This window comes from Colossoma macropomum, unplaced genomic scaffold, assembly GCF_904425465.1.
Source record: "Colossoma macropomum unplaced genomic scaffold, Colossoma_macropomum, whole genome shotgun sequence".
In the NCBI taxonomy this organism is placed as follows: Eukaryota; Metazoa; Chordata; class Actinopteri; order Characiformes; family Serrasalmidae; genus Colossoma; species Colossoma macropomum.
In genome coordinates, this window is record NW_023494788.1 from 4,289,930 (window position 1) to 4,302,531 (window position 12,602).

Sequence of the window (12,602 nt, forward strand, 5' to 3'; positions counted from 1 at the left end):
GCCAGCTACTCAACATTATCCAATATGCTGCTGACCAGGAATCACAAACAGCAACTGTAACCCTCGATGCAGAAAAAGCCTTTGACAAAGTAAATTGGAAATTTCTATTCGCTACATTACTCAGGTTTGGTTACGGAGAGTCATTTATTCAGTGGATTATGATCTTATACATCTCACCCATGAAGGAATTCAGATGTTAAACACTCAACATAAAATTAGCTTATATGCAGACGACATCCTACTTTTCTTACAAAACCCATCCTCCTCAATAAAAGAAATGTTTCAAACTATCCAAAAAGTATTCTAAAATCTCAGACTACCCAATTAACTGGTCCAAATCCTCTGTTCTACCAATAAATAAGAACCTCTGTCATGCACCGCTTCAGACTTTCTATTCCATTAAGCACTAATTCCATCACATATTTGGGTATCAAAATTTCCCCCCCAGCTTTCAGAAGTACACAACCTTAATTACACCCCCCTTCTCAAAACAATAAGTGATGACCTCCAATGGTGGATAAACCTTCCCATTTCCCTCATAGGTAGAATAGCTATAATCAAAATGACAGTATTACCCAAAGTTAATTATTTATTCTCAATGATACCTTTTCAACCTCCAGTAACCTGGTTCAAGACTTTAGTCACCACTATCTCAAATTTTATTGGAAAAATAAACCACCAGGAATCAAAATGACCACATTACAAAATTCAAAAACCTATGGAGGTTTAGAAGCTCCACATTTTTACAATTATTTCCTTGCAAACCAATTGCAATATATTCTAAAATGGATAAATCCCAACAGGACAGATTACACATGGATTGATGTAGAAAAATCACTATGCAATGATATCCGGGTAGCAGACCTATCGTTTATCACCCAAACACTGAAAAAAACTGCTTTGAAAATCAATAATTGCAAAAACTCTGAAAGCTTGGTGGAAATTTCACAAAATCACAAACTCTCCTCTCTTTCTGAATATTAACTCCCCATTTGGAACAACCCTGACCTCCTCATAAATAAAAAAAACACTGCACTGTGCTTCCTGGATTGATAAAGACATTACACACCTTAAACATACCGTCGCTGTCCAATGAAAACCATGTATCTCCATTTTTGTTGATTTTTAGTTTTCTACATTATTTCAACAAACCAGCTGTCCTTTACATTGTGCAAATTCATGCTGCATGGACCAATGGAAATGCTCTAAAATCACCTGGAACAAAATCTCTCTACATTGACTTACATTGAAATGTAAGAGTGTTTTTGCCCTCTCCTGTAAAGTTACTATTTTGGAGATACTTGTTTTTCATTGGACAGCGACGATATGTTCCACAACAATACCCTGGTATCATTCTCATATCTTAACCAGAACCACGGCATTGGCAGCAATCACTTCCTCAAATTCCACCAGCTAAAATCCTTATTGTGCTCCATAATTAAAGGGACTGAAAATCCATTTCAGATTTTCTGAATATATCCTCTCCATACAAACTCCTATCAAAAATATACAAACTAGTTTCTAAATCAGATGAAAAAAATTGCCAATTACACAATGGAAAGTTCCAAACTACTCTATACAATCATGAACTCTCCCTCCTTTATTACCACACCCACACACACACACATACACAGAATTCTATCGTTATACAACAAATCTAATTCTTACGACACTATTGGTGTTGTTAATGTCGTTTGCTTCTCATCCAAGTCCAATGCTTAACTTTATCATTATTATTGTCATTATTCTTACTACTACTACTATTATTAGTATTATTATTATTATTATTAATTTTATGTATTATGTAATATTATTTTTTAATTAATATATAATATATAATATCTTGTTTTTGCTTATATATCCTCCCCATGAATGCATCACAAATAAAAATAATGTTTTAATAGTCCTCCGACAAGGAGGACAAAAAAATATCAGCATGAGTTGCCTTTTTTTTAATTAATTTTATGTATTATGTAATATTAATTTTTAACTATTTTTTTTTTCTTTTCTTGTTTTTGCTTATATATCCTCCCCATGAATGCATCACAAATAAAAAATAAAGTTTTAATAGTCCTCCGATGAGGAGGACAACAAAATATCTGTTATAAGTTGCCTTTTTTTAGAAAAAAACAAACTTTTTTTTTTTAAAGATCTTTAACACTCCTAATCACCTCTAAACACCTGGATTGTCAAAGTGTGCCACATGGGTCACTTACTCAGTTATGTCTGGACATAATCAGTAATCTACTGATTACTTTAATGTAGTTACAAACTTATTTGAGGGGGAAGTAGAGAACTGTTTAACACTACCCAAACCATCAGTCAGCTTATGTGCCCTTCCATACCAGTCTACATTCTCTTCATGAAGGTTTTGACCTTCACTCAGTATTATGTGCTCAACATCAGTAAAACCTGTAGGGTCCTTCGTCAGGTCGAATATTATCTCACAGATGCAAAGACGGTGCTTCCTGCAAAAACATAAACAATTCAGAAAAATTATGCGTCAACTGTTAAACTGATGCTCTTACAAACTAACTCTTCATTTCATGACCCTGTAAAATATAAATTGGCAACATCACAAAGAACAAGTAAATCCCAGTAAAACTCACCTCAGTAATACTTTCAAAGCCACTGTCACTGTCACGGTCACTGTCTGGTTCACAATAGGAGGAATTTATCTCCGTTTCCTTTTTTATAAGCAAAGTCTTTCCAGAACCAAGCAATATAAAACCAAACACAACCTTAATGAACTCTGATCGAAGCGTTCCCTCCAGTTGTGAGGTGGAACTGAGGATCATAGTGGCTAAGGAATACAGCAACGCTTTTCGTCTTCTTATTGCTGTCCAGTGTGTAACTCTGTAGATACAGGGGTTGACCGACAGTCTCGTTTTGCATCACCTCTCCTGTCACACAACACACCAAACGAGGAATCACACAAATTCTCCCTGTATATCCTCCGGGATTCACCAGCTTCTGTGTCAGATTAAACGCTGTTTCCCTGGCATATTTCCATAAACCAGCACTTTCCCTCGGCACAACAAAGAAGAGCTGAAGATATTCCCCAGGAGTGATCATCAGGGTCAGGTTAGTGGCGCGGATGTTTGGGTATTTATTGGAAAACTTATTGTGGACTGATGCTGATCCAGTGAGTAAATTATCTGTAGTAAAATGGAAAAGCACAATATTTAGGCTTCATTTTTTCATCACACATTACATGGACAGTAAAACATTCTGGGTAGCCCTCATTCTGCTACCAGAATCATATTTACACTATATGGACAAAAGTATTGGGACACCTACACATATTACTTACAGGAGCTTTTATGATATCCCATTACAAATCCATAGACATTAATATGGAGTTAGTCCCCCCTTTGCAGCTATAACAGGTTCCACTCTCCTGGGAAACTTTCTACAAGATTTTGGAGAGTGTGGGAATTTTTGCACAATCATCCAGAAGAGCATTTGTGAGGTTTGACACTGATGTTGGACGAGACGGCCTGATTCACAATCTCTGTTCTAGTTTAACCTAAAGGTGTTGGATGGGGTTGAGGTCAGGGCTCTGTGAAGGCTAGTTATGTTCTTCCACAACAAACTCACCCAGCCAGGCCTTTATGGACCTTGCCTTGTGCACTGGGGTTCATTTATGCTGGAACAGAAAAGTTACTTCCACAAACTGTTCCAGCTTGTTTAAACTTGTTAGTGAGTGATTCAACAGGGGGTAGACACTGTGCGCTTCAGCACTCGGTGGCCCCACTCTGTGTGTTTGCGTGGTCTAATGCTTCGTGTCTGAGCTGTTGTTGCTTCTAGGTGCTTCTATTTCACAATAATAACACTTACAATGGATAAAGGCAGATCTAGCAGGACAGAAATTTCACAAACTGACTTGTGGCAGAGGTGGCGTCCTATGACAGAGCCATGTTTAAAGTCACTGAGCTCATCAGTACGACCCTCTACTGCCAGTGTTTGTCTATTGAGACTGCAAGGCTATGTGCTTAATTTGATCCACCTGTTAGCAATGGTTGTAACAAACACCTGGGTGTCCCAATACTTTTGTCCATAAAGTGTATCTAAATTATAAATTCATCAATTGAATTTATTAAGACTGGTACTTCTGTGTTGTGTCCATAGAAAAGTCCTACTCTAAAATCTATAAGGATGATTTTACCCTTCTTAGCGCCGTGCATAGGTTGATACAGACGATAAGGTTGTTGCAGACTTGATGCAAACATGAGCAGATTGTCACCTGTAGAAAGCAAATCAATTCTTTAATTAATCCCTTGAACTGAAACGTGAACTAAAAGTGGAAGTTGCTTTTTGAATATTTGAAAATATTTGAAAATTCTGAAATAAGTGAAATGCGCTTCTTGATTTACGCACAAGTTAATTTTACACACAAGTTATATTAACATGATGTCATTTGTGAAGAGCTAACTGGTGACTATTCACATTCATTGATTGGTAGTAAAGGACTGAGGCCCAGACCAGTGGGGGCCACTGAAACAAGTGGATTAGAAGCGTGCTATCCTGTCTGGTAAACAGGAGGAGCTTCTATGCCCTTCCATCCCAGTTTACATTCTCTTCACAAAGGTTTTGACCTTCACCCAATATTATGTACTCAACATCAGTAAAACCTGTAGGGTCCTTTGTCAGGTCAAATATTATCTCACAGATGCAAAGACGGTGCTTCCTGCAAAAACATAAACAATTCAGAAAAATTATGCGTCAACTGTTAAACTGATGCTCTTACAAACTAACTCTTCATTTCATGACCCTGTAAAATATAAATTGGCAACAGAATCACAAAGAACAAGTAAATCCCAGTAAAACTCACCTCAGTAATACTTTCAATGCCTCGTTTTCACAGACAGAGAGGTCACTGTCTGGTTCACAATCCGTTTCCTTTTTTACAAGCAAAGTCTTTCCAGAACCAAGCAATATAAAACCAAACACAACCTTAATGAACTCTGATCTAAGTGTTCCCTCCAGTTGTGAGGTGGAACTGAGGATCGTAGTGGCTAAGGAATACAGCAAAGCTGTTATCTTCTTATTGCTGTCCAGTGTGTAACTCTTTGGATACAGGGGTTGACCGACAGTTTCGTTTTGTATCACCTCTCCTGTCACACAACACACCAAATGAGGAATCACACAAATTCTCCCTGTATATCCTCTGAGATTCACCAGCTTCTGTGTCAGATTAAACGCTGTTTCCCTGGCATATTTCCATAAACCAGCACTTTCCCTCTGCACAACAAAGAAGAGCTGAAGATATTCCCCAGGAGTGATCATCAGGGTCTGAATGGGGGCAGCTTTGGTGATGTCGTCTGCACAGCTTTGGGACGTAATGATTCCAGATGTCATCGGGTTAGTAAAAGTGGGGTGGGTGTTTGGGTTTTTTTTCTCATTGTGGCCTGATGCTGGTCCAGTGAGTAAATCATCTGTAGTAAAATGGAAAAGCACAATATTTAGGCTTAATTTTTTCATCACAATGACTGAAAACCCAAAACAAGTAATTACTCAGTCTGAAGTAAAAACATAAACACATGAGAAATATCTGGTTTCTTTACACTTGTATAGTGTAATGCAGACACAAGCAGATTGCCAAAGCAAATTCATTTTTCAATTAATCCTACAAACTGTACACCTACTATTTAAGCTGCTTTTCCACTGCTTGGTCCTGGCTCAACTCCACTCACCTTTTTTGGTTTTCCATCAGGCAAATCTGGTATCATGTACTATCTTTGTTATCACCTCCATTGAGGCGTCGCTATGACAGTCATCTGCATTGAGGGGGTACTATATCCGCTGTGAAAAATAAGTATCTAGTACCAAAAATGAGCAGAATCGAGTTCAGCTGGTACCATGCAGTGGAAAAACGGCTTAAGTTATTCAGTCCTCCTGAGTCTCGGGAGGTGCTGGAGTCTATCCCAGCGCTCACTGTGGGGGAAGGCAGGAAACACCCTGGACAGGTCGCCAGTCCATCGCAGGGCAAACACAGAGTCACACCTAGGGGCAATTTATTATCTCCAATGAGCCTGACTGCATGTCTTTGGACTGTGGGAGGAAACCAGATCCTCCATTCAGACACAGGGACAACATGTACACTCCAGCGCTTCCCACTGTGCCACTGTGCCGTCCTTTTTAGTTATTCATCTTATGCCTTATTAATAAGTAACTACTATAAATAATTCTGTACGTACTGACCTGTCACGCTTAGGTGGGCCTTAAGGAGTTAATACTCACTTCTAGGTATGCAAATTAAATTGTCCATTTACCTGGGACAGGGCGCTGCATCTTCTCCAACCAGTCACTGCATTTGAGTTGAATTACTTCATTCCCCTCAATCTGCCAGCACTTAGGATCTTCCGCAAATACAGCACAGCAGAATGCTGGGATTTTTATTGCAATAATATACTTCGGGTCCTCTGCAGGTGTTGTAACTGGAAAGACTTTAATCTCTGGAGACCAGCTGTTTCGTTTAGGGCACTGATGCATGTGAAGAGCTCGACTCTGTGCTTTGTTGCATATTTCTCTGGTTTTCTCCTCTAGTTCAGAAGCTGTCATTCCCTTTCCACAGCCGACCACTGTTTTGGTTTTGTCATTTATGCCAATGAACAAGAAGCCACCTGCAGTGTTTGCAAAAGCAGAGAGGTACTTGGGGAGTGTCTCTTGGAGTCTTTGTATCAGTTTTTTTTCACTGTCAAACCTTTTCAACTCAACAGTTGCACTTTCACCAAAGTCTAAAGTTTGATTCAGGCGTGCTGTTCCCTCTTCATAGAACTGACAGGCTTTGTCATGTATAGGATCTTCTCCAGCGTCCTGGTCTTGCTTCCGCCGCTTTAAGAAGTGGTCCACTACGTGCGTAGGGGCTATGGGCAGGGCAGATGTTGCAGATCTTCTCATAAGGCCTGTGTTAAGACAGCAGAGTCGTGCTTGTCTTTCAGCTGAACACCATGACCTAACATAAAATCGCAGCTCATTTTTATTCTGTGTGATCTGAATGAAATCTTGGATTGGCTCAGGATTAAGCAACTCATTTAAGCCTTTTTCTAGATCTTCACCAAGAGCATCTCTGTCATAGATATATTTTTTGTTTGCAATTTTGGCACAGAGGACCCCGCCGCCGGAATTTAGAAGGGCACAGATGAACTTCAAGAAAACTTCACTCTGTTTTCTCCGTCTGTTATTATCCATCTTTTTTCTTGCTTCCTCTCCAAATGTTGTCTCCTCAATCCGAAGCACCAAAGTGCTTTTCAGTTTTCGTGCTTTTTCCAGCGTTACATGTTCTTCTGAAGGCATGCTGTGGGAAACAATTAAAATAAACTTTTAGTAACATAAAGTTGGAGGCTGCAACTTACATTTAAATGTCTGCTGCACTTTGGACTGACTTCTGTTTTCCCTGTATTGAGCCTTAAGCAAAAAGCAGACTAGGCTAAGAAACTTCCTATGAGTATAAAGTGATGGGACCATAGGCTGAAACTGCTGTAGGCTGTTTGGATATGTAAATACACTGCTATAGAAGCACTTTAACTGTATTACTCAGATTTGATTGATTTTTTTATCATTAAATTCCTGATTTATGAATTAATTCAGCTACACCGTAAATAAGGGTCACCCTCAAAGTACTTTGAGTTTAAATAAAGACTGATTGATGATTGATTGATTGATTGATTGACACTAGCTAGACAGCTAACATTTTCTTCACTTTCATTTACTTGCACACATCTCTCTCTCTCTCTCTGTCTCTCTCTCTCTCTCTTTCATTCTCTCTCCATGGTTCCTTTCTTTCTCTACTTGCACTGCTGATTGTCCTACCTTGTTAAAGTGTTCTAGCGTGGCTCCCTACATACAATAAGGAAAGCATTAATACCAGGCCGGTGCACAGACATTTTGGTGGACATTCAGGGGGCAGGGGACCAAAGTAAATAAAGGGCACCGTGCACACCATGCCAGTCAATATAATTTTTACTTGACAAATGCAGTGAAACTGCAGCTGTATATTTTAGTACTATTTACTTAATGTACACTGAGAGGAAAAGAGCACACACAACTACGTGTCTTTCAGTAAGGTATATTTCCAATTACAGAGGGCTCATATTGGCTTCTTATTTCACAAAGCTCATAGGCCATACTTTAAAACATCACTTTTTTAGCTATTAGACCACGAGGGAAATTAAATGATCAGTGTAAACTGCCATAGTCATGGAAATAAAGCTCTAGAATCAACCAGTTAAACAATCTGCCTAATGGGGTGTTTATAACATACGTCTTACAGACAAAATTTAACATTTACTACATTTTAACTACATTCTGCACTTCAGAGACCTACATGTAGATTATCTATCTATCTATATACATATACATACATATATATATATATATATCGCTACTGTCAGAACAAAACATTGTATCTCCAAAATGGTTACTTTAGAGGAGAAGGAAAAAACCCACTTTACTTTGAATGTAAGTCAATGGAACCAGACCATATATGTGTGTATATATAGTAGTTATTATTATTATTATTATTATTATTATTTAATGGTTCTCTGTATAGCTCCAAAGAGGGTTTTTCTATTGTTAGAGGCTTGACATCATATAGACATCATTCTATGCTATATAGAACCCTTTTCAAAAAGTTTTTATATAGAACCTACAGAATCTACAGCACATTCTCTATCAATCTGAAGAAATTTTAATGATGCAAAGAACCCTTTAATCATGCAAAGGGTTCTTTGAGTGTTCACGGTTCTATATAGAACCGTATATAGAACCATTTTGTACGTAAAGAACCGTTGAAGAACCATCTTTGTGGTTTGAGTGGTTTGAGTGTACCCTACTGTTAATGACAGTAAGCTAAACCTCCTTAAGAGTGGACTAACAGTGATGCAGACCGTTCATTTACACGGATATTGTTGAATAACATGAGAGTAAACGCAGCTGTTGAAGCGTTAACTGAGGCGGGGATTCGGATATAAGACACACTCACCTGCTGAATGTGGCGATTCTTCCGTCAGTGGGTGGACTGGGTTAAATGTTCACAGGTGGCACAAAGTGGTCGGTCAGGAGCGCTAAAACTGTCGGAACCCAAGCAGAAGTAACTCACTATATGCGCGGGTCGAGTCTGGACTCTGTCTCGCAGAAGCGCGGCTTATAAAGAAAGACGCCAAAACAGCGCGAATGGAAAAAGCGCGCCAATCTTTTATTTTATTTTTGAATCGTCCAGGCAAAGAAAAACCGGAAGCAAACATTTATTTGTGTTCTTGGCGGGAAACTTTGTGCCGTGCTGTAGCTCCTGCACCTGCCTGCCTGTCTGCTCACAGGTATTCAACACTAGGATTAATATACACTCATAAAACGATTCATTTTCATGTTCTGTTTGACAAATCAAATCTCTTTGGCGACCGCGGTTAAAAGTAGCCCAAAACTGCGCTGAAACCTTTTACTTTTGTAGCGTCCAGGCGAAGAAAAACCGGAAGCAAACATTTATTTGCGTTCGTGGCGGGAAACTCCGAGTGCCGAGTGTCATATGAACTTTCACCTTCTGGTTTCATTCCGTAGTTTTCATCTTGATTTAACAGTTAATCAGACGGTTTGAGTTACAAAGTTTCAACATTCATACTGTTTTTCTCTCCAGTCAGGTGTGCAGTCCGGCTCTTCTCGCCAAGAAGTGACATGTACGAAGGCTATAAAGCTGGAGGAGACGGACAGGGCTGGAGGAGCAGGACTGATGGAGGTGAGTGATCCAGAAGAAAGCGAGATAAAGTTGTTTAAGCTTCCAGTACAGCTTAATACTGAATTTGTTGGAATGTTCTTCCCTTAATATATCCTCATTCATGAAAATCATTGAAAAAAGTGTAAAATGTCACTATGACTATTCAATTCTGTCAACTCGTTTACTAAAGAAATAAATAAAACACTATTTCCGATTGCAGCATCTGAGACTGTACCTGTAGTCTATAGTCTGTGTACACTGTAAAAAGTGGGACTGGGGTTAATTAATAGTTACTAAATAACTAATAGTAACCTCTGCATAATAAAAAGACTATGTTCAGTTAGAAATCAAACTGAGTTGCATCCAGTAAATTTGAATGATTTATTAATTGCATTTTACGCAGTTTTGGTTGAATGAAATTAGCTGTGAACTTACTTATGTTTGATCACGAACAACAATGATGCAGAAAATTGATAGATTTTTCTCATTGGGAGGTCTTTGGTTTTAATCACCTCACACTTTCGCCCAAAGCATTTTGCTTTTAAAATAAACTTTAATCAGAAATCGTGATGAATTGAAACAATGCTGTTGGTTATTTTCTATTTTATTTATTTACAAAAGTCATTACACTTCAAGATTATGGTAAAATAGGAATTTTGTCATACACACACACACACACACAGAAATGAATTGTGGACTTTGGACATTAGCAAGATAAACTAGCAAAGTGAAAAAGATAAGCATGAACTACAAAGGCAACATTGATTTCAGGTTGACTTTAAACATAGTTTAAGTCTCATAAATAAAAGTAGTACAGAGAGTTATTGCAGTTATATAATTTCGGTGAATACTTTCTCTTAAGGAGTCCTGTGTGGCTGCAGACAGAGAGTCTCCTTCACAGAAAGTATTTATCAAAATGACATATTTTCTATGGTAGCTTAGGGTGCTTATACTTCTAAAACTTACGTAATTTAAAAGCAACTCAAGTACAAATGTTTACTGAATACCTTTACACAGGTAATATTTAACCAAGAGCATTTCTGTTTTCACTCGAGTTACTAACACCTGTTTTACACAACAACTAAGAAGTTGTGCACTTTGTCCACCCTGCTCCTCGCTGACCACCTACTCCAGAAGAAACCAGAAAAAATATCTCTAAGGTATAAAAGCAGCATGTTTACTAGACTTGAGAGGCTTGAATGCTTATACAAATGCAGTTAGCCAGCATAAATGTGCCTGTATCTGTTTCAGTTATTGAAGCTAGTCTTTCAAGCTTTTACCAAATGTTTCATCTTTTACAGCCATCCATCCATCTGCTGCTTCTGGTTTTCGACTGATCAGGAATTGTCCCAGGTACTGTAATTTATAGTATCTTTATTGTATTGCTCTTTGTAATATTAGTACATATTATGCTAAATATTTTATTACATCTTTTAGCACAAGACTTTGCCAATATTATGTCTTTTAACATGAATTTGACTCACCTGCTCTGCTTTTTGCTTTACTTTGCAAAACTGTTGTATGAAAACAACAGGACTTTGAAGGTTGTGTGCTATTGTGAAAGACATGGTACAATTATATTCACACTAACCTGCTCTTTCTTGCATTGCTTTGCATATACCTTTGTTTTTCTTGTTGTTACTTTGTAGATTTATTTTGATACTGTTTACTGTCTGTTCAGGATCTTTATCCTTGTTTTGTATGGTTAGTGTTTGTTACTAATTTTGCTCACCTATTTCTTCATTTTACACCAGAGACCTTCACATCTGTTAAGAGCTGAGTATATTTAGCAGGTAGGATTCAGATGTTCATTCACTTGCTGTCTCTCTCTCTCCCAAACATACCCTAGGTATATAATCACTGGCTATTTTTACAGTACTTCTGACTTATAGACAGGAGTCCATTTGTTTCTTTGTACACATTGCCCCCCCCCCTTTTTTTCCTTTTTACCACAGGCAGGGCCACCACAGAGGATTCATGAAACATTCTCAGCACTGTAGCAACACTGATATGGTGCTGGTGTGTTAATGTGTGTTGCGCTGGTATGAGTGGATCAGACACAGCAGTGCTGCTGGAGTTTTTAAACCCTGTGTCCACTCACTGTCCACTCTATTAGACACTCCTACCTTGTCAGTCCACCTTGTAGAAGTCAGAGACGATAGCTCATCTGCTGCTGCACAGTTTGTGTTGGTCATCCTCTAGTCCTTCATCAGTGGGCTATTCTCGGTCCAGCAGTGACATTGAGGTGATTAAAACATTGCTGTATCTGATACAGTACCACACTTACTATGTCAGTGTCACTGCAGTGCTGAGAATGAACCAATAATACCTGTTTTGTGGTGGTCTGGGTGGGTCCTGATCGTTGATGAATGATGTGAAAGGGGGCTAAAAAGGTATGCAGAGAAAAAGATCAGTTACAATTTGCAATTGCAGAACTACAGAGTGCACATATATATTAAATAGACCTGATTCAATAGAAAAGTAAGTAAATACAAGGCAGCATTACCTAATAAAATGGCCAGTAAGTGTACACATATAATCAAGAACAGTGATGCAATTTAATTTGGTATTGTTTGTTAACAACATTGTAGCTGTTACCTACTATTCCACTCAGTATGCCTGAATTGTGTGCAAGTTGTATATATTATGTTTAGGCAGTTAATGCAGTTGTTTCTAAAGGATTTCTGGTGTAATCAGTTCATTTATGCTTACCTGTGAACACAGGTGAGCTTTAAGAATTGTTAACTTTTCAAGACATGATGCAGTATATAGTGTCTTAACATATGATAATGCATATATTACATTCTTAGAACAGTGGCAGATTATTGATTGATCAGCTGTGTTCACCTGTGTTGTACTTCTTCTTCTCCTCTTTGCTTGAGACTAGTTG

The 12,602-nt window shown here is 38.3% G+C and overlaps 1 protein-coding gene and 1 long non-coding RNA gene across 5 annotated transcripts; one reads left to right on the top strand and one right to left on the bottom strand.

Annotated features, from left to right (window-relative positions):
- Nucleotides 1-2,276: 2,276 nt before the first annotated feature.
- LOC118806617 (protein SLFN14-like) lies at nt 2,277-9,331 on the bottom strand. Of its 4 annotated transcripts, none has more exons than XM_036568100.1 (7): nt 8,987-9,331; nt 6,276-7,300; nt 4,835-5,438; nt 4,635-4,690; nt 4,169-4,246; nt 2,610-3,158; nt 2,277-2,468 (listed from the first exon to the last, which is right to left on the bottom strand). In XM_036568100.1, the coding sequence occupies exons 2-6, from the start codon at nt 7,297-7,299 to the stop codon at nt 2,743-2,745; spliced, it is 2,178 nt and encodes a 725-aa protein (XP_036423993.1). In that variant the 5' UTR covers nt 7,300; nt 8,987-9,331; the 3' UTR covers nt 2,277-2,468; nt 2,610-2,742. The 4 variants fall into 4 exon arrangements, with proteins under 4 accessions (XP_036423993.1, XP_036423991.1, XP_036423992.1 ...); XM_036568098.1 differs by having other exon boundaries at nt 4,623-4,690; XM_036568099.1 differs by lacking the exon at nt 8,987-9,331 and having other exon boundaries at nt 4,623-4,690; nt 6,276-7,724.
- Nucleotides 9,332-9,480: 149 nt separating this feature from the next.
- LOC118806618 lies at nt 9,481-12,120 on the top strand. Its single transcript, XR_005007129.1, has 2 exons — nt 9,481-10,872; nt 11,014-12,120. It is a non-coding gene; the product is annotated as an uncharacterized LOC118806618 (long non-coding RNA).
- Nucleotides 12,121-12,602: the final 482 nt, after the last annotated feature.